Source organism: Solea solea, chromosome 8 (assembly GCF_958295425.1).
Source record: "Solea solea chromosome 8, fSolSol10.1, whole genome shotgun sequence".
In the NCBI taxonomy this organism is placed as follows: Eukaryota; Metazoa; Chordata; class Actinopteri; order Pleuronectiformes; family Soleidae; genus Solea; species Solea solea.
This window is the reverse complement of record NC_081141.1, coordinates 21288103-21313642: the sequence shown is the minus strand read 5'-3', so window position 1 is coordinate 21313642 and position 25540 is coordinate 21288103. Positions and strand designations below refer to the sequence as shown.

The 25540-nt window shown below is 41.3% G+C and overlaps 1 protein-coding gene and 1 long non-coding RNA gene across 9 annotated transcripts in view; one reads left to right on the top strand and one right to left on the bottom strand.

The window, feature by feature from the left end:
* Window positions 1-24336, top strand: part of sgsm1a (small G protein signaling modulator 1a) — a 29493-nt gene extending 5157 nt beyond the window's left edge. Inside the window, exons 3-25 of one of the 2 annotated variants that reach the window (XM_058635351.1) lie at window positions 5097-5172; window positions 11020-11182; window positions 11460-11612; window positions 11708-11775; window positions 12632-12777; window positions 13293-13430; window positions 14651-14775; window positions 15302-15369; window positions 15747-15910; window positions 16286-16421; window positions 17129-17258; window positions 17725-17789; window positions 18035-18180; window positions 18643-18771; window positions 18860-19030; window positions 20731-20802; window positions 20972-22060; window positions 22185-22309; window positions 22503-22585; window positions 22729-22838; window positions 22923-23019; window positions 23442-23609; window positions 24197-24336. In XM_058635351.1, coding sequence (XP_058491334.1) covers window positions 5097-5172; window positions 11020-11182; window positions 11460-11612; window positions 11708-11775; window positions 12632-12777; window positions 13293-13430; window positions 14651-14775; window positions 15302-15369; window positions 15747-15910; window positions 16286-16421; window positions 17129-17258; window positions 17725-17789; window positions 18035-18180; window positions 18643-18771; window positions 18860-19030; window positions 20731-20802; window positions 20972-22060; window positions 22185-22309; window positions 22503-22585; window positions 22729-22838; window positions 22923-23019; window positions 23442-23609; window positions 24197-24285 — 3711 coding nt within the window. In that variant the 3' untranslated portion in view covers window positions 24286-24336. Of the gene's footprint in view, window positions 1-5096; window positions 5173-11019; window positions 11183-11459; window positions 11613-11707; window positions 11776-12631; window positions 12778-13292; window positions 13431-14650; window positions 14776-15301; window positions 15370-15746; window positions 15911-16285; window positions 16422-17128; window positions 17259-17724; window positions 17790-18034; window positions 18181-18642; window positions 18772-18859; window positions 19043-20730; window positions 20803-20971; window positions 22061-22184; window positions 22310-22502; window positions 22586-22728; window positions 22839-22922; window positions 23020-23441; window positions 23610-24196 lie in introns of both variants that reach the window. The other variant, XM_058635350.1, reaches the window with a different exon arrangement.
* Window positions 1-25540, bottom strand: part of LOC131463580 (uncharacterized) — a 35815-nt gene that overhangs the window by 8792 nt on the left and 1483 nt on the right. Inside the window, exons 2-11 of one of the 7 annotated variants that reach the window (XR_009241069.1) lie at window positions 24167-24379; window positions 22689-23563; window positions 18841-19072; window positions 18568-18723; window positions 18144-18241; window positions 13814-15930; window positions 6323-6522; window positions 5885-6055; window positions 1686-4725; window positions 398-504 (exon numbers count right to left, since the gene is read on the bottom strand). This is a non-coding gene — a long non-coding RNA (uncharacterized LOC131463580). Of the gene's footprint in view, window positions 1-397; window positions 4726-5884; window positions 6056-6322; window positions 6523-13813; window positions 15931-18143; window positions 18242-18567; window positions 18724-18840; window positions 19073-22688; window positions 23564-24166; window positions 24380-25540 lie in introns of all 7 variants that reach the window. The other 6 variants (XR_009241067.1, XR_009241064.1, XR_009241066.1 and 3 more) reach the window with 6 other exon arrangements.

The following is a 25540-nucleotide window of genomic DNA, read 5'->3' as shown; positions in this document are numbered from 1 at the left end:
GAACTCCCTTGAAATTTGTGATTTGACTGGTGCCACATTGAGGTTATGCAATAAATTACAGACTTCACCTGCAGCCATTGGACAATGGACCAGCTGTCAACCCCCGCTGGTGTCTACTCATATGTGTCGTGCTTTATCATCTATTTTCCTCTTAATGGCAAAACAATTTACAAACACTTACAGCATGTTATTGAAGAAGACCTGAAACTTGCGACTGAGACTATTAACTCCTCAGGAAAATATTTAATAGCTTTATAAATCAAGAGAGAAATAGGCTCATTCAGACTGTGGAGTCACTTCCTGGTGGGCATTTACTACATACTTACTTCTGATTATCTTCAACCGGCAAACCATAAGGCAAGGCAGCTTTATCTGTATAGCACATATGCATATATACCGCATATAGTCCGGGCAGCGCTGGCAGGTTGGTAAAAGCTGGCGTGGGAGTGGATCCAATGGTCCAGGAGCAGTGGCAGGGATGTAAAGTTCGTCAGAGGGTTCACACTGAAGCAGACGGAGAAGAGAATTGTTTGTAAGAGGAAAAAAACAAAACAAGAATACTCAGACTTAGCACTAGGGAAAACTACTTAAGAGAACCAACTATAATAGACAAGCTGATGAGCCACGAAGACCCAGGTTCCCGCCCTGGTTGCAACTCTGGTTTCCTCCCACAGTCCAAAAACATGCAGATTTGGGGATTAGGCTAATCGGACACTCTAAATTGACCGTAGGAGTGTGAGAGTGGATGGTTGTTTGTGTCCCTGTGATGGACTGGTGACCTGTCCAGTGTGTACCCCTCCTTTTACCCTATGTCAGCTGGGATTGGCACCAGCGACCTCCGCAATCCTTATGTGGAGGATAAAGCGGTAGATCTCAGAGACCTATGGGGTAAATTATTTTAATACGTCATTAATGTACAAGTATGTCTGCTTTTGATATGCCTTCTTTAGTCAAGGCTAAACGTTAACAAAAGAGTCTCACCACAAGTTAAACCGCAAACCACAATTCCTCAGTGTTTCAAAGAGAGAGAGAGAGAGAGTACATTTGAACATCCACATTTCCATGAAAAGTGGCCGAGTTCAATCAGTGACGACGGTCATGTGACATAATCAAAAGGTCTAGAGGTTCAGGTTGCATGTTGATTGCACTGATTTTTGTGTTTCCTTTCCTTTTTAATAGTATGTTCAGTCTGCTCATACATTATTTAAGTATAATAATAATGCACGTACAAATTGTATTTGTGTGTGTGTGTGCATGGATTACCATGAATAACGGTGATGAATTTTTATTTATTACTTTCCACTGTGTGCTCCCTCCGTTCAGCAGTGTCCACAGAGATGATGAATAATGAAGGGTGGAAGTTAATGGATGTGGCTTTTTCTCTTGCTCTTATTTCTTGCCTCTGCTGTTGCAAGATTTAATTGGAATTACTCTGAAGATCTTTTATCACTCTGGCTTGTGTCTTCAAGCTACAGCGGTTAAATTCATCAGGCATCGCTGCTGCAGCGGGAGCACAGGCGACTAAATGACTTGTTACATCACGCACGTTTCTAAATCCCCCCTGAAAATGCATGTTGCCGTGGCATTGATGGATGAAGATTTGAGCACAAACAATCTCTAATCAACACAAATGATGCGTCTATGAGGCTGCGAGTCCCTTTTGAAATGATAACGGCACAGTTTACCTGGATCCTGCCGTTGACGCAGTTAAGGAGCCGTGAATGTTTCGGTTTATTCCAGATTTGATTGAGTGTTGTTGAAGCATCCTCTAAGGCAGAAGTCATCCACTGTGCAACACGTGCTATCTCCATGGAAACCTGCAGGTCATCTGTGCTTTGACACCTCACTGTATAAATTCTTCAGACGCCTGATCTGTAGCCCAAACTAGATGAAAATGGAGTCTTTAAAAACATAATGTGTGAGATTTCTTCCATCTAACAGTTTTAAAAATCCATAGAAATCCACATTTATGTACAACATAAATGTGTTTTTCAACAGTTTAATTTTGGTCACCTTTTAATGACATCGTCCACTTTATGGAGGGTTTATTTATTCAGGGGAGAACTTTGACTAAATGTGTTGAAGGTCAGAACAACATATACAGCATTCACACACTCCACACTCCTACATACTCCTACGACTTTCCTGCTGTGGCGATAACAAGTGAAGCTTCCTCTAGAATGTGGTCAAATATGTACTGTGTTGCATTTACTTTTCAATACTAAACATGCGCTAGAACGCGATTAGACCTTGATCGTGATAAGAACGTGATGTTCCTATTACTGTAGCAGCCTCCGAATTAAAACCACTTGAAGCTCAGCTTTAACTGTACTCTATGCGACGACACAGAATAGGTTTTTTTCCACTGCGGTGAGCTCGACAGTGATTGGACAAATACGCGTCAAAAACATCACTTCCAGGGAAGCTCAGCTTCTCTGGGAGTCAATGGAGCAGCGGGCAGGTGTGTACGCTAGGCTTCTGCATGATGATTGGAGTAGGTGTCTGAAAGGGTTAGGGTTAGGGTTCCAGCATTGCAGGAACAAATTTTGGAGCGACAGCTCAATGGACCGGAAGTAGTCACGGACTTGGAGTCGTCGTCTGTCTGGAACTCGTTTCCCGTCAACAAAATAATTGTAAGTATCTGTTTATTATCTGACAAAACATTAGATATTCACAACTATTTTGTCGGATGTCAACTGGGAAAACTTGGGGACAGCGACTTCCGGTCCATTGAGCCATCGCTCCAAAACTCAGTAGCCAATCAGCAGGCAGCGTCCTAAGGCCCACCCGCAAAAAAAAAAATCATGGCACAAAGAATAAATTAGGGAGCGCAAAGAACAAGATAGGGAGTGCAAAGAACAAATCAGGGAGCACAAGGAACAAGTATATAAATTGATATTTTATTTGTTCTTAAAAAGTGTTTTAATTTTCTAATTCCATACTATTATAACGTTTCAGTTATAATCATCGCGTTTCCTTATTCTAGTTGTTCGTTTGTAGAATTTCTGTTAAATGTATGTTTAAATAAATGGACCTGAAATGAGCTTCCCCTATTTCAAAGACAAACAACCACCACTGCTCTCCTTTATATTACATAGCACTAGATGCACGGCTGTAAGCTCCTGGACAAACCTCTCCTGTGAAACATCAGAGTGAGGAAGGACATATTCAGTGTGTTGTCGTGTGTTATTTTTCTTTTCATTTTATTGTGTGCATTTGTCACTCGTGGATTATTACGACTACTCATTGCCATTTGCTGCACATTCTGTTCTCTCCGTGATTCAGCAAAGCTTCACAACAGTCGTGTGCTATTGTTTCTGATTGAAAGACCCCTAGTGACAGAAATGACATGCTGTGTGTTGAAATTGGCAAATCAGTCAGATCTCTGTATGTCAGATGAAAGAAGTTCTGTGTGTTTTCTGTGCGTGTGCTCTTGTATGGGTATTTTTGTGAAGACCAAAAAAAACGTAAAAACCACAGACTGACGACATTTTGAGAAAGTGAGGATATTTTGGCAGCTCCTCACATTCTGTGACGTCTTCAACTTTTGAGGATTAAGACTTGCTTTTAGGGTTAGGCATTCATTTGTGATGTTTAAGGTTAGGGTAAGGGGCTTGGGAATGCATTATTATCTATGGAGTTTCCTCACTATTAATGCTGTGCAGACATGCGTTTGTATCTGTGAGTTTGCTGTATATGGGTGTGATTGTGAGTAGAGTTGAGTGCCACAGTCTCCGTGGTGATGGCAGCATGAATCCCTTCTGTTGATGCCGAGGAGCAGGGTTATGCTGCGTTTATATGCTTTATAATATAAGCCAATGCTACTAATTACATGTTAATACAAACCTACAGCTAATGAAAGCTGACATACCGTATATTTAAGTGCCCAATAGAATATACAGTAAAGTGGATTAATATGGCTCCATGTTCAGGAGCCATATTAAGTGATAATTTAAGGGGGTAAAAAACACTGGGACTTGGACTCATTTTCTTCTTGATGATCATCTGCAGTCAAAATACACTTCAGTGCTTCTGTTATGATTGCATTATTCATAAAAATCATTTATGCAATTTTATATCATCTGTTGCTGTTCATAAAACTAAGCCAGAGCAGTGGAAAATGAAACCTGAAGGCACAATTTTATCTCCCGGAAGAGTTTATGATGAAGTTGTAAATATCAAACCATGAAAAATAATACTGTTTGACAGCTGGCTCATCATGACCTCTGAGCTGCCTCACAGGGGTAAAAGGATCTGCTTATGCCGCAAAACCATTCAGTGAATGTGTAGATTTGGAGGTGGGGGGGGGGGGCAATTGATTGAAAATAAATGTATTTAAAATTGAGCAAAGGGAAAAACCACTGAGAATACTGTGTGTGTGTGTGTGTGTGTGTTTACTTATATCCGTTACCTCTTTATAAACACTGAACTTGTCAGGACCAGTAACCCTCATGGAGACAAAAACCTGGACCTAACATGTACATGAACTGTACATGTTCAGCGCTGTGTGTGTGTGTGTGTGTGTGTGTATGTGTGTGTGTGTGTTTGTGTTGTGGAGATACTCATCTCAGCAGGAAATTAAAGCTGTCTGCATGACTGTGTCCGGAGGTTGGTACCGTATATTCCCCATGCAGGTTGCAGAGCAGTTGCCAACACAGGGGGATGTCTCCACAGACACATGAGGGATTGATTCGTCAGTCATCTTTAACTATTAGTTTGTAGCTGCTGTCAGGTCAGAGGGAAGAAGCCGTGACAATCCTCCCCCCTCCTCCAATGTACCACCTCCATTAATTCCCAGTGGAGGTACTTGGTATGAGAGCTAGTGACTCATCTACCAACGTAACATGCACTCTTCTCACTTTTGTTCTTCTCCCTCTCAACTTTTTTACCCCCAGTCCTCCCACCAGCCCTGCTACACAGATGTGCATTCGTTTTTATAAATAATCATTCTCTGAAATACATGTATCAAACTCAACAAGCCTCCCTCAGACTGTGTGTGTGTGTGTGTGTGTGTGTGTGAGACAGACAGACAGACAGACAGACAGACTTTGCATATTAATGAATGAGTCATGCAGCATCTGCTGTGTTGTTGACAGGTGAAACAGATTATGGAGGAAGCTGTCACCAGGAAATTTGTTCATGAAGACAGCAGCCACATCGTGTCCTTTTGTGGTAAGTAGCCTGTGTGTGTGTGTGTGTGTGTGTACACTTGTGTTTATATGCAGTGTTGTAATGTAACAAAGTACAAATACTTACTACGTTACTACCAAATCAAATCAGAAGAATAAGAGTTGGTATTATGGTCTGTATTTATATAGAGCTTTTCTAGTCTTGATGAGCTGCTTTACACTATAGCTTTGTCATTCACACGCTGCAACATGTGATTAAGTGTCTTGTGGTTAGAGTAAAGTAAAGTTTGTGTGTGTGTGTTCTTGAATGGGACCAAAAAACCTACAAACCATAGGGAGTGAGGACATTTAGGCTGGTCCTCACATTCTTTCAACCCTTAAATGAACTTTTTGAGGGTTAAGACTTGGTTTTAGGGTTCGGGTTGGAATTAGGTTTAGGTTAGGGTAAGGGGCTAAGGAATGCATTATATCTTGCGAGTGTCCTCACTACTATACAGATTGAAAAATCCAAATCAAATCAACATTTGGTGTGACCACCTTTTCCTTTGAAACAGCATCAATTCTCAGAGTTATACTTGTACAGTTTTTTTTTTTTGTTTTTTTTTTAAAAAGGAACTTGGCAGGTAGGTAGGTTGCTCTCGACATCCTGGAAACTAACCACAGATCTCGTGGATGTGTGCTGTCTTAAATCGTTCCATTTCTTCATATAATCCACACTAAATGATGTTGAGGTCAGAGATATGTGTGTGACGTACCATCACTTTCAGGAGTCCTTGTTCTTCTTTACGGTGAAGATAGTTCTTAATGGCGTTGTCTCCATGTTTGGGATCTGCTTGTATCTGTCTCAGCTTAAAAGGACTCCGACCAAATGCCCAACTCCTTTTCCAGAAATGCAGCAAGGAACCTCCACCGTGTTTCACCATTGCCTGCAAAAACAACAGCAACAACTGAAAGAAAAATCACAAAAATAGTGTCATAGAGTCAGGGAGAAGCAGGGAATGTCTCCCTCTTCATGTATTGATGAAAAATGAAAGGCATCCATTTTATAATTCAATGGGAATATTGCACATTAATGAACATTTAGTCCAAAATATAGCCACTGGCTAATTTACAACTTTTCAGGCACGAAAATAAAATAATCAACAAGAAATACATAAACATGATAAAAAACTATTTCATGTGTTAAGGCAAACCTGGAGTTAAGACCAGAAGTTGGTGTTAAGGCGAGGTGGTGCTGGACCCAAGAGCAGGCAGGCGAAGCCAGTACGCAGTTTAACAGTTTACTGAAGAATGGGTTAATGGATGAAGGGATAAACAAAGCAGGAACGGGAGGGGAAGGCGGAGTTCTGGGAGATGGTAGGCGTCAATGGCAGCATGCACGTGGGAAGAAGTTCTGAGCACAAGAGTGAGTTAACAAATAGCAGATTATAAGCACATAAAGAGCACTAGAGAACTAAGATATATCTTCTAGAGAGCCGAGACGGTTTCCACAGAAAGGTCTGTAACAATCTTGCGACGAGAGGCTGGAGAACCAGGAAAGAAGTAGATGATTGATGATTAGATTGGGAGCAGGTGTGCTCCTGCCCACAGGTGAACTGATTGCATGCCCAGGTGAGACAAAGGCGGAGCATGACAGTAAGTGGTCCTTACTGATAACAGTGTCAATCTTCATCAAACAGCAAGAATATATTTGCTAAATTATTAATCAAGTTAAGATTTGATCCCTGGCATTAAATCTTATACCTTTTGTTCAACACTGACAAAGTGTACAATTAGTGCAATATTGAAATAAAGGACATTGTAAAGTCAAATCATTTCTAATTACCAAAACGCTATTGTTCTTTCCTCCGAGTGCAGCGGGATTATTGTGAGAGAAACACTGCCCACATGCACTCATCATGTCTGGCAAGCTGTAATCAATTTTGGGGATTTCGGCGTGTGAACAAAATGACTCTCAGCTCGCACGAAAAGCAATATTTTTTTACGAGTTGGAAGCCGTCCGTGCAGACACAGATGGGTTGTTAACTCATACGATAATAGAGGACAATGTACTTTATCTGTGATATGAACATGTGAGATGTTATTGTGTTAAAAGGAGTGTTCAAGAATGTGTCATTTTCATCACATCGCCGTGGAAACTAAAAGTATAGAGAAACTGTTTCTATAAACCAACCGAGTCTCTGGTTGCACAGACTTGGGTGACACTACTTTAATTGGTCAGAAAGTGAAAAAAAAAAAGTGAGTCACCATTTTACTGTGTTGTCAGGGTAACAGTTAATATTGTGGCAACAGATACATTAACCTTTAACTGAACATCATCGATTCAGACACCTACAGTATGAGCTGAAACTAACTTAAGACAAATAACACAATAAAAGGAAAAATCACACAAAGACGATGAAAATCCCTATACATTTTGCAGCAGTCAAGAATAAAGGGGGGATGCATGTAAAAAATATGTACAACAGCAAATATGTATGTTTAATATCCACCAATAAACTTTCACGCGTTAGCCCTTGGATGTCCAAGATAAAATTATCCACACAGGTGTATCCGTTTTCAGTTTCCTCTCCATTGAGAGGTATTTTAAGGCTTTTTTAGGTTTGGTAACATTCGGCATTTACAAGCCGTAGCTGCTGTGTATGAGTAACTGCTGGCAAATAGGGTGAGTGGCAGTGGGTGGCGCAACAGACATAAAACAAAAACACTTGAGTGAATCATAAAACTGGCTGTTAGTGAAGCCAGTATTTCACTTAAATGTTTCCTTAATATCTGATGACACATCATGGTCATTTAATGACTAAATACAGTGGTTCTCAAACCTTTTCATACCAAGTACCACCTGAGAAAATATTGAGTTCTTAAAGTAATTATCACCAACGTTAAAATACAGTGGTGTAAATCAAAAGGGGCGAGCCAAGTCAGCTACAGACTTTTCACAGGACGCAGATTGACCACTTCCTCATAATGTGATTTAAAGTAGAGCTAAACTGTTTTCTGCATTGTGAAAAAGAGGATGATGGATGTTTCATTCTACCCTCTAATCATCTCTACAGTTTTATTTTTCTCTTGGAGGGTCATTAAAAGAGCACAGATTGTGATATTTGGACGAGTCCTTCTCTCAACAACTATCATACACCTCAGTGGACTTGTTGCCACTGTGGATGACCCTCTCATCTCTCAGCTCTGTTGACAGTCAGCGTCCTCCTCCACCTGACTTCTGCTGTGATCCCTATAGTGGCTATTGTTACCTCACGTCCTCTTTCAGCTGTGGTCTGTTCAGACACAAGCGTGAGTGGAGGAGGATGGGAGATGAGCTCGGGCAGCTCACCAGGGAACAATTAGCCTCCACCATGCTGGCTACTTTGATAAGCTGCCCAGGCAAGATCTTCAAGTTTCTGATACACGGAGAACGCTTAGACATTGCAATAAAACCGTGTATAAATGAACTAGATATTAAAGTTACTAAGCAGTGGATTATGTGCCTGATATTGAGTGATCACTATACAAGTGGAATTTGTTGCCTGTGGGTTCCCATGGTTTCGCCCTCTGTGCTCGCTCTTAATGTTTTGGGGGTTTTTTATGGCAGTAATTCAACTCTGTTGCCTCTCAGGATCATTGGTGATCTGGTAAACGTTTTGTTTTGGTTTTCCAGGGCACAACAACTATCCACCATCTTCACTATTTTATGCACAAAGAGAAGAGTTACCTGTTATATTGTTTGGTTAAATGCCAATATACATGTATGGATTTTAACAGCATGGCTTACGGCTAAAATAGCATTGTTTTGATTACGAAAGTTGCATGACTTCAACAAGTTGGAAGATCCGGCCATTTCTTTAACTGCATTTTTTAGTCCTTACTCTACTCGTCCTCACTTCTTATAATCTACCAGGTCAAAACAATTCTCCTTCCATGGACAAATGTTGTAACCCTGAACCAATTTTATACAATTTGAATATGATGTAATGAGCTTGATAAAGACATTAAAAACTGTGAATTATTCAAAGCTAATGGCTGCTGACATAACTGAATATCCTTTACGGATCAAATAGAAAAATATACATATAAATTTGCGGATTACAGCTTCTCTCCTATTTGCTTTTGTTTCAGTAGAGTTTTGTCTTTACTTGTAGACTTTTGAAGCATTCAATAATTTAAAAACATTCAGAGACAACAAAACAAACGCTAAATTGCAAAAGGGATCTCCGAATAATCAGTAACCTATTGATGTATTGATTAATCCTTTCAGAGCTGTTCCACGTCCACCGTGATGGTGCCTTTTGCTGGTCTCACTGAAGTGTTGGTCAGCTTTGTGTGACTGTGGCTTTGTGTTAATGCACTCAGTTGCCACAGATACAGGGTGATTAGAGGCAATTTAGTGTGTTGGCTGTTTTTTACCAGGAGGGACTGCACAAAGGGCTGATGCCACAGATATAATGAGCATTTTCTGCACACAACATTTGCTGCTGTTTGTGATTGATAAATCATTAAATTATGTTGATGGTCTTTAATGTAAATGTCTCCAGCCAATGTCTCGTACTAAAAATTTCCTTTTTTTTAACCCATACAAGGAAATAAAACTATTTTTCAAGACATGTGATAAACTAATGACGTGTTGGTGTTGTTGCTCATTTAAAATGCAGATTGTTATGCAGAATATGACGTTGCTATTGACAGAGCCTCTTTAAAAAGTGTAACGATCTGGGATCTGCTTCCTTTGCATCCTTTTGGACCATTTAAGACAAGCCAGTGGTGATAATGAGGGAGTAAAGAGGGTGAATTATATCTGGAGACCTTTTAATAGTAGCCTTTGTCATGACATTTAGCCTCTTGCTCTCGTACACTGTGGTGCATCAGGGAACAGCAGCACAGAAAGGAGCCAAATGTAGGAAAAAGATGAAGAAAAGATACTAAAAATTTGTGAAAGACGATGGTTGTGATGACCCTTTAGTATAAAACACTGCGAACAGTATGTGTATGGTCGTAAGAGCAGTGACAGGTTAACAGGGCGACAGGACGGAGACGGGCCAGAGTGTTGCGAAGGAGTAACGATGATGGAAAGACAGATATTGTGATGCTGTTTGTCGCGACAGCCCTCCCTCCCTCCACTCATCTCTCCCAGAGCTCGTTCTCTCCATCAACAGGAGTTGCCATGGCAACCCCAACCTTCCCCCTGACCCCATGTGAGCAGAGAAGAGCCACAGGATTAATCCTGAAAGAGAACTCAAATGTCAACACAGCTCCAGGCCCTGCCACGTAGGCCTGAGAGGAGAGGAGAGGAGAGAGAACGTGCTAGAGAGCAGAGGGGTCTATGTTTTTCTGCAAATCTGTGTCATCATGCCATTGGCTTGTGTGTCTACTACCGCTTATTGAATAAACAATAAAAAATAATTATGTGAAGGCGTGATTTAATTGAAGGGGTTGTTATGTACCAGTAGAAACCATCTACGAAATTTGCCAGATACTTCCTAAAATATAGTTGTGGTCACACTGCTGTATATTTTACTCATATTATCCTCCATTATACAGTAAACCTCCCCAAATCACTGCCAGAATCTTGCGAAATCTATGTATGAACATGTGAAATCGCTCTTTTGTATGTAATGAAAAAAGGTCCCTGCAGCATTTTGGTGGTTTGGTCTTGTTTTGGCTCTAAATCCTGAAAATGTTTAGTATTAAAAGCTGGTTTTTCTGGTGGAGACCAAAACAGAGCTTAAAGGAGAAGAAAGTTTCAGGTGCTCAGACACACAACTCCAAATTAATTCTAATGTAAATATGTTAAATATAAAGATAACGCTAATAAAATAATTCCTTATCTTAATTCCTAATTCCTTACAACTGTATGAATGTTTTCTTTTCCTAAATGTGTGTGTTTGTCTCCAAACAGCTGCAGTGGAGGCCTGTGTTCTGCACGGGTTGAAGCGACGAGCAGCCGGCTTTCTGCGTAGCAACAAGATAGCGGCACTGTTCATGAAGGTGGGGAAAAGCTTTGCCCCTGCTGAGGAGCTGTGCAGGAAGGCCCAGGAGCACGAGCAGATCATCGAGACAAAGTGAGGGATGCGCACATCAGAGTGGACTTCAAAGCTTTTAATCAAAGCTGGTTCATTTGTACCGGCGAAAGCACTACAAACAAATGGCCCTCTGCTTATGTGAAGGACTATTCCTCATTTTTAAAACACTTCTAAATAATTCAGGTTGATAATATCCCTCATGAATGATGAATCATTGATGCCGTTAGCTTCAAACACATGCAGTTTTACTGAACGGAATTGTATAATCATTCCTTACTTGTGTTTCTTAAATTAAGCAAAATCTTTCCTACTGCAGACGGAGTCAGAGTTTACAAAGTCAGGACAGCTTTCGCAAAATGCCCCGACTGCCCAGCCTCACCCCACAGGGAGTCAAGAACTTGTGGATCCGGACGGCTCTGTTTGAGAAGGTGCTGGACAAGATCGTCCTCTATCTGGTGGAGAACAGCAGGTATGTTGAGAAGAAGCCGGTGAAATGACATCCAGCTGTCGTGTTACGAGAACTCTTTGTGCTTTCAAAATTCCCCTTTCCCATTTGTCTTCCAGTAAATACTATGAGAAAGAGGCTTTTCTCATGGACCCTGTGGATGGACATATCCTTGCCTCTTTGTTAGGTATTTATTTCTGACTTTTTAAGTATTTATGCGACGCTGGGTTTTTGTTCCCATGGAAAAGGTCTGTTGCAAGAACACTGTACTCCACAACACTTTGTGTGCCCCAATTTAATATGGTAAATAATTATTGTACATTTCTTTGTTTTCTTCTAATGTATGCAGATGATCAGTTCTGCCTGTAACGTCGAATTAGTTGCGGTTAACCGCCACTCTTGAGGGAGTTGAAGACTGAAATTCAATAGCAAAAAATGTCCTAATTGTCAACCAGGTGGTTTTTTTCTAGAAACAGTTGTGGTAACACTTTCTGCTACTTGTCATTTTGTCAATCCCAGCAGCCAGTGTTTATTCAAACTGGAAGTGTGTGCCCGTGCACACTCTCTGTATCACACAGTAGGCTGAAGCAAATGCCAGGAGCGTCACTGCTCACTGATGTGGGTCTCTATGTCTCAGGAATAACAGGGAAAACAATTTAACTTAAGTTCTAAAGGCTCTCTTAAACATATATTTAACTATTGTTCATAGTAAATGACTACATTTAACCTGCGTGATGAGGAGTAGGATTTACAGACCCAATAATGCAGGGGAAGAAGGAGGAGTGACAGTCAACAGGTACAGTGAGCTACTGTATGTGACCTGTTCCTTTTAAACTAGACCTTCTTCATATATTTATGCCATAAATCCAGGAGTGTGTCAAAACAAATTCAGGATTGACTGTTTATCAATAGAAGAATGCAGGAATTCTCAAAACAGAAATTTTGAGAACCAAAACCCTAAGTACTTATACTTTACTAATCACATCCTGATCATTGTTTAGCCAGTGTCTGCTGTATGTAACTGTTGCCCTTGGTTCTCACAGTTGGACCATGTGCTTTGGAGTACACAAAGATGAAGACGGCCGACCACTTCTGGACTGACCCGTCTGCCGACGAGTTGGTGCAAAGGCATCGCATCCATGGCGGCTTCTGTAGGCAAGATTCTCCCACTAAAAGGCCTGCGCTTTGTGTAAGTAACAATTTAGTACTTCACCAGGCAGGTTTTTAAGATTTAAAAGTATGTGTACAGTTTTTTTTTAGAGTTTTAATTGTGCATCTAACCCAGTGGTTATTTGTTCTTCTGCGTCTTTCCTGCTCAGATTATGGCATTAGGTGAAGCACACTGTGTCCCAAGTAAAGACACGTGAAGAGAACAGAGTGTATCTGAGACTATCACACTTCTGAGTCTTCAGGTTATCTGTAAAAATAGGTCAGCTGGGAACATCTTAAAATACTGCAGTACTCCTGACAGTACAGTTATATAGTAATTGGTTATTAAATGTGCATTTCCACATAAAACATTACTGGTCTTGAAAGTGAAAGGAAGGATGCAGTGGTGCACATGATGAATAAACGGTAATTTGTTTAATTAATGTAAAATGGCTGTCCTGTGACTGGCCAGCAGTGATTAATTCTCCATAGATGGCTATTAGTTCCGAGCGGGTTTATGATGTTGGTTATCTGATATGATGTATTGTGTGTCAGATCCAGAAACGGAACTCCAGCAGCAGCATGGACGAACGCCCTTCCCCCTCGCCATCCGCTCGTGAATATGTGGAATCACTGCATCAAAACAACAGGGCGACTTTGCTGTTCGGCAAAAACAACGTACTTGTACAACCGGTAAATGATCCTTTTTATATGTCATTGTGTAGCTATAAATAATATCTCAGTTAAAAGCTGTGCAGCATAATGTTGCTGAGCATCTGAAATCAGGTTCCGTCAAGCAATACTATCAGACCTGGCCAAGGCAACACAGGGAATCAAGAATCATTTATACTGTTAAACTGCATTAAGTACTGAAACTTTGCACCAGACTTGCTTTACTAGTGCAATGTTGCTCCAACTGTATGAGACAGAAAACAAATCACTTCCTGTGTGCTGTATGGGCACGTTGCTAGGTGACACAATTATCTAAACAAGGCTATACTAAGCAACACAGAGGGTCATGTGGAGCTGAAAGAGACAAACAGAGTGGTAGAGGTGCAAAAGTAATCTCGGCTCACGTGATGGATGTGAAGGCAGAGTCATGAGTCAGGGCTGGCAGGTGGAGTTTAGACCACGATCTGGCACGGAGTTGATTGTGGATCTGGTTCAAGAAGAGATGGGCTGCATCCGCTTGCTCGGCCGTGGCTCCAGCTCACCCAAAGAAAAACAGATAAGAGTCACTCAGCAGTGTTTGGTGTGACAATGACTTGAATGTAACATCCATTTGTTTATATTCAAACATTTCTCTCGACTGTTTTAAATGGGGGTTTTCATAGTCTGTATGCCAATGTGTCCTTGGCCAAGACACCTTACCCCACGTTGTACCCGACAGCTGTGTCAGCACTGTGTGAATGGTTACAGAAAATGTGCGTGTGAATGGTAATGTAAAGCAGCTTTGAGTGGTCACCAAGACTAGAAAAGCGCTATATAAACATTACAAACATACATACATATTTATACAGACCATTTACCTTTGGATACATCGATGAACATCATACTATTTTTTGTCAAATTTATCAAAAATCCTGTTATTACAAGAATAAATGTATTGCATGTGTGCTCACAAATGATTCACTTTAACTTCCACCTCACACATTTCACATACCAACTATAATTTATGTCACAAAACAAAAGAATACTTTCAACATTACATATGTCAGATAACACCAGCCTGCCCTAAAATAGCGACATTCCCTTTCTCTTGATTTTTTTCTCTTTCATGATCAAAGAAGCTATTTCTGTGTCAGCACACGTCTAACTTCTCCACCAGCACAGTCTGCACAACTAGTTTTATGATTCATATCCATGCTGTTCTCGTGTCAAATGAAAATCATCCATCCTGGTGGTTGTTTCAGAGGGACGACATGGAGGCGATACCAGGTTACCTCTCTCTGCACCAAACCGCTGACATCATGACCCTGAAGTGGACGCCCAATCAGCTCATGAACGGCTCTGTTGGAGACTTGGACTACGAACGCAGGTGCAAAATTGTCCAGCCACAAATGGATTATGATTGTGGTGATTGTGTCTGCCTGCAGAGTCTGCATTTGATAACAATAATCCATCTCAAACCAAGAAAATCTGTGCTTCCTCAAAGATGTTTGTCTAGCACTGTGATGTTGCTGAATAATGCAGTGCGTTTGTTTGTGTGTGGGGGGCTCTGTGTATTTAGAGCAAGTGCTGCTGATCTGATGAGGCTTATTTTGAGCTCACCAGCAGTCGGCAGATGGTTTATTGACTGAGACGCTGTCAGACATCTCTCAACCCTAGCAAACCATGTTATGTTCCTTTGTGTGTGTGTGTGTGCCTGGATCCTCTCTCCAAAAAAAAATTGATTACTCACTGCAGCTCTGCGCCTGCATAATCTGTATGCATGCTCTCCAATGCTTTCTTCATTAGCCGTAAAATGAATGGTCCTTGAAATCTTTATTCATACTGATGAATTTGAATTGTACCGTTAAGTTTGTGAAGTCTAGTAAGAGGTTGTTTCTGATTTTGTTTTTCAGTGTGTACTGGGACTATGCTATGACTATCCCTCTAGAGGAGATAGTGTACCTGCACTGTCATCAACAAGGTGGGTCCACAACAAACTTGTGTCCTGAAACTAATATTTTACATTCAACTTCAATGACCGACTATATTATTCCTGTCTTTTCATGCTGATACTGTGTATCTCTCAAACAAAATTCCATCATGAATATATTCATGGTTTGAATTACAGAGGAGCTAATTGGAGCTTGGCTTCTCTGAAAAGGACACAATTTCTCCTGAAAGCCTCCCCTGAGTCATTTAGGCAGAGTGTCATGTTATATTAATTTTCCTAAAGTAAAATTAAGGAAAATTAATATAACATATTATTATTATTATTTTTTAAGTAAAAAAAATAATAAAAACATATATATATGTATATGTGTGTGTATATATATATATTTTCCTGTTAATCCTCTGCAGTGGACAGTGGAGGGACAGTGGTGTTGGTCAGTCAGGATGGAATTCAAAGACCTCCAATTCGCTTCCCCAGAGGAGGCCATCTGCTCCAGTTCCTCTCCTGCTTGGAGAACGGCCTCCTTCCTCACGGCCAGCTGGACCCTCCGCTCTGGTCCCAGAGGGGAAAGGTCAGAGCAGGAGGTCTTTGCTATGGATTCAGATCCAGAACACAATAAATCAATAAATCCATTGCTCTTAAATATATTTGCACTGGCTCTTTGGCTACATTGGTGAGAGTGATACTGATGAATCGTGGCTTAATGTTTTCTCTCTGCACCACCACACAGAGAGTGCATACTTTAGTGGATGAATGTTTTAATTACACTGTATCTACAGCTCAACTAAATAAAGAATCCACCCACACATGCTCAGGCACTATTAATGGGCTTAAGCACACAGACGCTCATCATCTTTAATGCACATGGATGGCTTAGCTGGGCTCTAATGGTTTAGCTATTTCTCTTGTTGGCATTAGTTTAATTAGATTAATATTCTCCTTGCAGGGAAAGGTGTTTCCTAAGCTGCGGAATAGGGTTCCTCAGGGATCGGGTTCCTCAGACTCAGTTTCAGATAAGGAGGACGACGAGGCCACAGACTACGTCTTCCGCATCCTCTTTCCAAACAGCCAATCAGAGTTTGGTGAGTTTCGCCCCAGAGAAGCAAATTAACATGAGTGACTCCCGAGGGGCTTTTAGGATTATGTTTATGAAGATGTTGTTTGTTACAGTGACTGTAACTCATCCTCCTTGTCTGACTTCCTCCGCTTCCCCCCAACTGAGTGGACAGTGCTCCTCCACAGCAGGGACGCTTGTTGACCCCCAGAGGTCCTGCAGCTGTCCTGAAGAATCCCCCTCACTCATAGGAGGCAGCTATAACACTGTCACACCTCGGCTTGTCTGTCTATCTGTCAGCTTGCCTTGTCTAAATTCCCTGCATCTAATATCCTCGTGGCCTCTCTAGCACCTCTGGCAAAGTTTATTGATGCGTCTCCTTATTAAATTCCCTGCTCACTCCCTTGTGTCACGCCTTTTTTTACTGCCGTACGACTCGGTAGCCATGGAGAGACGACTGATTGATCAAATTAACCCCATTAATTCTCTAGGTAATTAAGTAATTGGATATGATGGCTTTACACTTCCAAATTGTGTTTTAATTCCAGTTTGCATGCCTGATCTTCTCTCTAACAGGAATCAGCACTTTCACTAGTACACAGCTGATCACCCTAATCCTGCTCATGCAAAAGTGCTTCCAGCTGAGTTTCAATAGCCTGAAAAAAAAAAGGAATTGGAGCATCATTCAAGATGATAATGCTAGTTTCTTTTCTTTTTTTCCTGGGGATTCTGCAGTGCCACCCCCAGACTTGATGGATCAGGGAGCTACAATGTGGCATCCCACTCTCAGGAAGTCGTCATGTTCCTCTTGTTCTCAGGGGAGCTTTTCTGACGGCGTGACACCCAGGGGGTGTAACCATGAGAGGTGCGAGATAAACACACTCCTAGTTAGAAACACATTGAGATGGATCATGACAGGGAACCTCTAAAGTTTGTACAGAAACACCCTCTCACTTTGCCATCCCTCAGTGCCATGCTACAGCTTCTCAACAGTAAAAGGGGGAAACTGGGAAAATGAGCAAAAAGAAGCAAGAACAGAGCAATTACCCAGAGGACAATTATGTGACATTTACTACATCGCTGGCATGAGAATGTGTTGAGGAAAACGAGGTGATAAGCAAGACGGATAAAAACGCGTTAACATTTAAGAAAGGTTAGCCACAGCGGTGTAATAAACTCTAGATATAATTCATATATTCAGGATACAATTAAAAACTAGACGTTATAAATATGCACTCAATGTACTGAAAATGACCTTTTTAGAATAGAGAATAGTCATGTTGCATTATTTTTGTAATTTCATCAGTAAATTGTGCTGTATCTTCCTGCAGGGCTCCTCTGAAGCTGCTCTGCGACAACATGAAGTATCAGATCATCTCTCGGGCATTTTATGGCTGTATGTAATGACTTTTTGTATTCACTTGAAGGTCCAGTGTATAAGAAACAGTGACATCTAATGGTCAGACTGCAGATCGTAACAGAGGACTCTTTCACTCACCCTTTCCTTTTGCAAATAAGTTAGGATATTCATAGTATGCATAGTATATTTAATTTCACACTGGACCTTTAAATATTAGTATCTATTTCTTTATCTCTAGCTTCTTCAGAGGCATCATTTAATTCCCTGTGTTGTTGAACTAGGGCTAGCGTACTGCCGTCACCTCTCCACTGTGCGTACACATCTCTCGGCCCTCGTCAATCACACCATTGTGGCGCCTGACGCTCCGTGTGATGCTTACAAAGGACTCACCGCAGAAGTGTGGCAGACGTTCCTCCAGGACTGCAGAGTAAGCATCCCTGATGGCACTCCCACACACACTCCAACGCTTCACATTCACTGACAGTATGCTGAAAAAACAAACACACACACACACACACACACACACGTCCACTTGCAGCATGGCTTTGCCACTCTTCTGTGTCATCCATATTCATCATCTGCTAATCATGCGGCTCACACCATTAGTCTCACAACAGTGTGTGCATGAGACACATCTAATGGCCCCATCTGTCCACATCTACAGTTTATATGGACATCAGACATATTGGCTTAATTAGTTTTATGAGTCAAATTTACCTGGAGTCATGTTTGACAAAGTAGTTATTATTCATTATAATTATTTTATACATATGTATAACTAAATGAAGATGAAAATCTTCTCTATCATAATTACTTTTCATTCATTGCTCCATCTTCCACTCGAGGAAAAAGTGACCGAAGTGACTGAAGACGAGTCTTGTTTCCTCAGTCTGACGAGGAACAGGAGCTGCTTCGTCTGGTCTACTTTGGCGGTGTGGAGCCCTCTCTGCGCAAAGAGGTGTGGCCTTTCCTGCTCGGTCATTACCAATTTGGAATGTCAGAAACCGAGAGGAAGGAGGTTTGTTATATCCACATTTTTGCTTCCAAAGCATTTTTACAACAGAACCACTCACCCCTGACTCCTCACCTTTCACCCTTCACCCCAGGTGGACGAACAGGTCCGAGTGTGCTACCAACAGACCATGCAGGAGTGGCTAGGCTGCGAGGAGATTGTCCGCCAGCGGGAGAAGGAGCAGCACGCTGCAGCTTTGGCAAAGTGCTCCTCTGTTGCGAGCACAGACAGTTCCAGTCAGAAGATGATCCATCACGACTCCACTGTGAGCAATGAGGTGAAGCAGGAGCACGCACCGACAGTCACACTGGAATGATAATTCACAGATTAGCCGGGCACTCTGAGAAAGAGGGTTGTTGTGTTATGAATTCAATTCAATTCAATTCAAGGGCTCTAAGAGAAGTCATAAAAACATTTTAAAAACAGTTAATTGGTTATTTTATATCTATATATATTTATAATAGGCCAGTATAGCAGCACTATTACAGAGTTTGGGGTTGGTGAAAGGGGGGAATCAGTCAGTCATTAACTACAGAAAAATAACAGTATATACACGTATAAGCCTGAATATTGACAATATTACAAATCAAAAATGATTAGCTCTTGAAAGGTTGTGAAAACATACATATAACGTGTGACATGATCTTCACAATTTATAAATAAAAGGGCCCTTATTTCACTTGCTACTAGAAGATCCTAAGAAAAATGACTTGTTGCTTCATGATATGCTTGATAAATCTGTCCTGACAGATCCAATCCCAAGTGGACAGTCCACTCTAACCACCTGTAATGTGATTTCACTTTCCTACTCCATATGCAAATATACATTCACATTGCCTAAATTTGATTTTTTGTGCTCCCATGTGGCACAAATCAGATATGACTCAAGACGGCATAAGCAAGGGGGGGAGGGGCACATGGATTCAGATCATCAGATCAGTTTCAGGCCTGTATCTGGAAATAAATCAGATATGAATCGGACGTGTGCCTTTGTGTCTGCAATCTCAGCGGACAGATCAGATAGTTCCCTGTCGATGTGACTTGTGACGTAAACACAGGTGTTCACTACCTATGATCACCCTACTTCAACCGGTGCAGTGGAGGACGAGGGCTCAAGCCACTGGACTCCGGCTAAGGTGTCATGCCTTTTAAGGCTTTCAGGCGAGGATTTCAAAATGTTATAGTAACTCTGCTTTCACTTCCATTTTGGCCTACTAACCATTTTTAGGTCAGTTATCTCTTCTCCAAGGAACCTAAAGCAATCCAGAGGGATCTGATATCAGTGTCTAGTGGAGCAAGGAGGGCATGAAATAAGTGAAAACTATTTTTTTTTTTTTTTTTTAAATCAATATGTGACGTTTAGTGTTAACGTTGTGGCTGTATATTTGAGTGTAGAGAAAACACTGAGAAGTGAGAGAAATTAGACTTGAGTGCATCCTCCCCAGGTAGTACATTTTTATAGCCCAGACTCTAATACGTGACACTTTCATCTGGCCTGTGAAACGATGGCATCTGGGCTCCCGTTTGTCAGATCTGGGCCCAAAGCTGACCACTGCATGACCATGTGTCGCCACACAGCAGTGGCCCACATTTGTCTGAAGATATTCAGACCATAAAAACCACCAGATTTCAAATTGCCAAGAGCACTGCATATTTGCCAAAAAAAGATTTTATCCATGGAGCACATCCATTTTGTCTGGGCCAGATCGAATCCAGAAGTGCCAGAAGTGTCACCTCCGGAAGCTATCTAAGTCAAAGCATATGTGGTACATTCACACCTGTACCCAGAGCTGTACACTTGTGATTGGATCAATCAGAACAACACCAGATCTGTAAGGGGTCAGTACATCTCAGCCTCTTCTGCGTTCATTTAATGTGAACACAACATACAAGGCACAGTAGTAAGACTATTAAACAATGTTCTATATTAAAAACCATAACCACTGAATATATTTTATTATTTAGTCCCACTCCTCCCAGAGCTCAGACAGGCAGAGTCTGGCTCATCTGCACAGCAACTCCAGCAGCAGCACACAGGTAAATAAAAGTTCTCCATAACACCATCCGCAAGGAGTTTGAAATCATTATATGACAACGGTAATGCACGTGATCATGCTCATCCCTCCATCCTGTCCCCTGCTAGTTCTTCACATCCTCCCATCCTTTCCCCTGGAGTAGCCTGCTATCGTTTGGCTTGTTCTTTCAGGTGTTTGAGTCCGTAGAGGAGGTGGACCAGATTGAGACGGAGCCCAAGACGGAAGAGGCCAAACAGGCGCCAAAGATGCCCAACGGAGCCCTGCAGAACGGAACATGCTCTCCTGACTCTGGACACCCCTCGTCCCGCAACTTCTCCGTCACCTCTGGCCTTTCTGATGGTTCGCTCAGCACAGAGGATGCCACTGCACCTGATACATCACTGAAATATGCTGCAGGTCCCCAGACATCACAGGGCATGGTCAAAGCTGCAGGGCCAGAGGGTGAAGGTGTTGTAGAGGAAAAGCTCAGTCACGAGAAAGTTGAAGTGAAAGACAAAGAGGAGGAGGAGGGAAACGCATTTGATGTGACCAAAACGGCAGAAAATACCAAGACTGAGGTGGTAGATGATGAAATGATTCAACCGCTGGAAGACGAGCAGGCGATGGCCAACAAAGAGACACGTTTGTTCAATAAAAACCAGGAAAATGCTCAAGAGTCAGAACATAATAAAACAGAGAGAACTAAGATGGAAGATAAAGGCCTGGATACAGACATTAAAAGATCTTTAGAGTCAGGAGAAACTGGAGGAGTGATACCCAATCAGGATACCGTGATAGTATCAGCAGCTGCTACACCAGCCAGGGGAGAACCTGTGGAACAAAGTCTCCAAAAGGTGGTACAAGTGAGTGAGTCAGCAGAGGTTAAAGAGAAAATCATCCAGCATCCTGTGGCTCCCCTGGACACAAACCTTTTCTCAGATGCCAGAGCAAGAGGAGCCTGCTGCGCCTCTCAGAAAGAGGAGGCTCAAGTCATGACTGAATCGGACGAGTCTCCTTCAGCCATAGAGATGGAAGAAATCCCCAAAGCCAAAGTTTCCATGGTGCCTTGGAGCAGAAAGGGCCGTTGTGAAACCCCGTCTTCCTTTGAGGAACTCAGGCAGGGGGAGGAGCGGGAAAAGCCTAGTCCAGAGGGGACCGAGTCCATGCTGTCTGAGGAGCCAGAGATGGAGAGCCTGTACCCCCACTGTGATTCTCTGCCTGGATCTGTTGACCCCCAAAATGGAGGGGCGTCTCTACAACCTGCTGGGAGTAGCTTCTCTGTATGCTCACATCATTATTATTATTATTATTTTTTTTTTTTTTAAATCCAATTCATGTACATTCATGTAAACCAACTGTATTATAAGATTGTTGTGTTCCTTGTCATCATTTTGTTTGTTTTAGCAAGAGCTTTTGGACTTGTACACATTAAATCTGCACCGCATTGAGAAAGACGTCCAACGCTGTGACAGGAACTACTGGTACTTCACTCCTGCAAACCTTGAAAAGTTGCGCAACATTATGTGCAGGTAAAGGCAAAATTCATGGGTTTTTTTTGGAAATGCTTTGATGATTGGATTATATTTAAATGACAGAGAAAGTGTATTATATAAACTTCAACATATATAAAAATAAGAGTTGCTTTAGTCTAAATCAAAAGTATGACTCAGATTCACAAAGAGCAACATTCAAGTTCACCTCTCTGTCTTTGTTCATTCACAGCTATATCTGGAGGCACCTTGACATCGGTTACGTACAGGGCATGTGTGATCTGCTGGCTCCACTTCTAGTCATTCTGGACGATGGTGACCCAACACACTGATTCATTTCTCATTTTCCACCCTCTCTTGACATGTGGTGTATTTTTAGTTATGGATAAAAACATCTTAGGAGTGTTCTCCTACTCACCTTTTCACTCAGGCTTCCTCTCTCTGCTTCCTTCTTTCAGAGGCCATGGCCTTCAGCTGCTTCACTGAGCTCATGAAGAGAATGAATCAAAACTTCCCACATGGAGGAGCCATGGACACTCACTTCGCCAACATGCGTTCCCTAATCCAGGTAAGACAGCAACAGTGAACACACACACAGTAACAGTCAAGTAATACATTATTTACATAACATATTTTTCCCATCACTCTTTAGATCCTGGATTCTGAGCTGTTTGAGCTAATGCACCAAAACGGAGACTACACCCACTTCTACTTCTGCTACCGCTGGTTTCTCCTCGATTTCAAGCGAGGTAAATTGGGGGTACAGACCAGGAGACGTTGTGCCAATTAGAGGAAGCAGAGACACACGCCTTTCTTCTTTTTTGGATAAAATGCCAAATCTCTCACCCGCTCGTTAACGGCTCCTGCAGTTATTTAAACTCTGGAAGGATTTGTCCTTCCAGAGTTTAATTGGCATATTCAAAGGTAGAACTACAAAATAGCACAGTTGCCTCACAGCAAGGTGGTTGCTAGTTTGCATGTTATCCCTGTGTGGGGAATGCAGAAGTTAATTGTACACTGACGTAGCTGTAGGTGTGAGTAAGTAGTTGTTTGTCTCTATAAGTTGGCCCTGCGATGGACTGGCGACCTTCATGTGGAGGATAAAGCAGTAGACAGTGGATGTGGTTATACTGCACATCCCTAAGTGGCCGTTTTGTTCTTTGTTTTCCAGAGCTGGTATATGAGGATGTGTTTTCCATCTGGGAAACAATATGGGCGGCTAAGTACGTGTCCTCCAGTCATTTTGTCCTCTTCATTGCCCTGGCGCTGGTGGAGATCTACAGGGACATCATCCTGGAGAACAACATGGACTTCACTGATATCATCAAGTTCTTTAATGGTGAAACAGACCACATCACACACATTTTGTTAAAATGGTCCAGTGTGTCAGCAAAAAATGTTATATACTACACATAGGTATGTTTGTATGAGTGTATATTGCTTAGCATAAGCCTTCTATGTAATTTAGGAAAGGGCCTTGCTTTATGGAGGCCACCACTCTCTTACAGAAGAGGATTAGGGCCACATATTAATTTTTTTGAAAACAAAATTTAAAATGTAAAAATGCCAGACTGACTTTAATCTCAGAATGCCAGAATTCAGAAGAAGTCAGGCTGTTTTCCAATTATTATTTTTTTACACTTGGCCCTAATCCGTATGAATGTCCTGGATTTTTCTTCACAAACTTTTCATTCAAACATGCTCAATTGCTCAATCAAAGACGCATCCAACTTTGACGAACAGTTATAAATTATTAACATTAACATTTGATTTGTGTAAAGCTGTAGAGTCATCAGCTCAATTACCAGTCTGCTAAAGGACTGTCGCATCACTACAGATGTAAACAGTCACATTAGAAGTATTTTGCTTTTTGGTATGACTGAGGCCATTTTTCACCTTCGCTGTTCTTCTTCTTCTGTCTTTCAGAAATGGCAGAGCATCACAACATAAAGCAGATTTTGACCCAGGCCAGAGATCTGGTGTGTAAGGTGCAGATGCTGATTGAGAACAAGTGATGGTGCTGTTTCTCTTCTTTCGTTCATCCAAGCAACGCGGGAGGACCGGCTGTAGCAGCACAAAAGTCAAATCCAGAACATCTGCTTGCACCCACTGCGACACACACGCACACACATCACACAAAGCCTTTTACAATCAGTTTTGCTGCTATGAGCCTTATTGACCATATCCACTTTGTTAAATGTGTTGTCAACAGGTGTCTGAGAATATTACACTTAATAATTGTCAGTATGTTCAAGTAAAAACAAATGTAATAGGGAAAAAAACTGTTTCATTTCAAAAATTTTGTCTAGCTTCCCTTAAGTGTTGATCTTGGTCCGAGTGCACTTACTATTTTCAGATGAAGATGGAGATTTTAGTTGCATATTTCAAAACCAAAATGCAGAGCCGAATTAAACCAGAGACTATATTTATGATAAATACTATGTTGTGATAATAGTTTATATCAATTATTTTAATAATCAAAGCCTACAAGATTAAATATTAGCTACATCAGCAAGTTACCTCCTTATCCTCATCCCTTAATAAAGGAAAGAACATAAACAGGAACTTTTTTTTAAGTGAACTCCCCTAAATTAAATCAACTCTCACAGATGACCCAATCTCATGTTGTGTTCATAATAATCCATCTTTCAGCACCATGCCAGTGATTTTAGCATCCAAAGGTGTTATTAATGCTCTTGAGCTGCCTTGTCTACCAAATAGTATGTCTTAATATGTCATGTGTGAATTGTACTAGACTAAGAGAAAAATGTGTTGTTAAATTATGAGGATTATATTGTGTTATCAGCTGTTGAATCATAACCTGATTATCTAAGTGACTTAGGGATGTCTGGTCAGAGAGTGGACAGATGTATATTTTGTCAACTGTGCAGTTTACTGACCCCTTTTTGTATTGTCTGGCACCTGTTTGTTAAATCAAAAGTTTATTTCAGTTTGAGAATTACTATAAATAGGAAGATCACATACAATCAGGTGCTAATCAGTCACAAGGATCAAATTAAAAGTTTTGTTGTTCCACGCATTATTCTGGTTCAAGGCAAGAGCAAACAAGAAAATGAAAGGTGAAGTATGACAGATTGTCAAAAATGAAATTTGAAGTTTATGCTTTTAAACCCCTTAAATTAGTTGGAATTGCTCTCAGTTACCGATGTTAGTTACCGCTTGTGTGATTCATTAAGACGTGTTCTTTACTGAATGTGGTGAAGTGAAATACATTTAATATTGGTGTTCTTTTCCCTGACGTGAATGCTA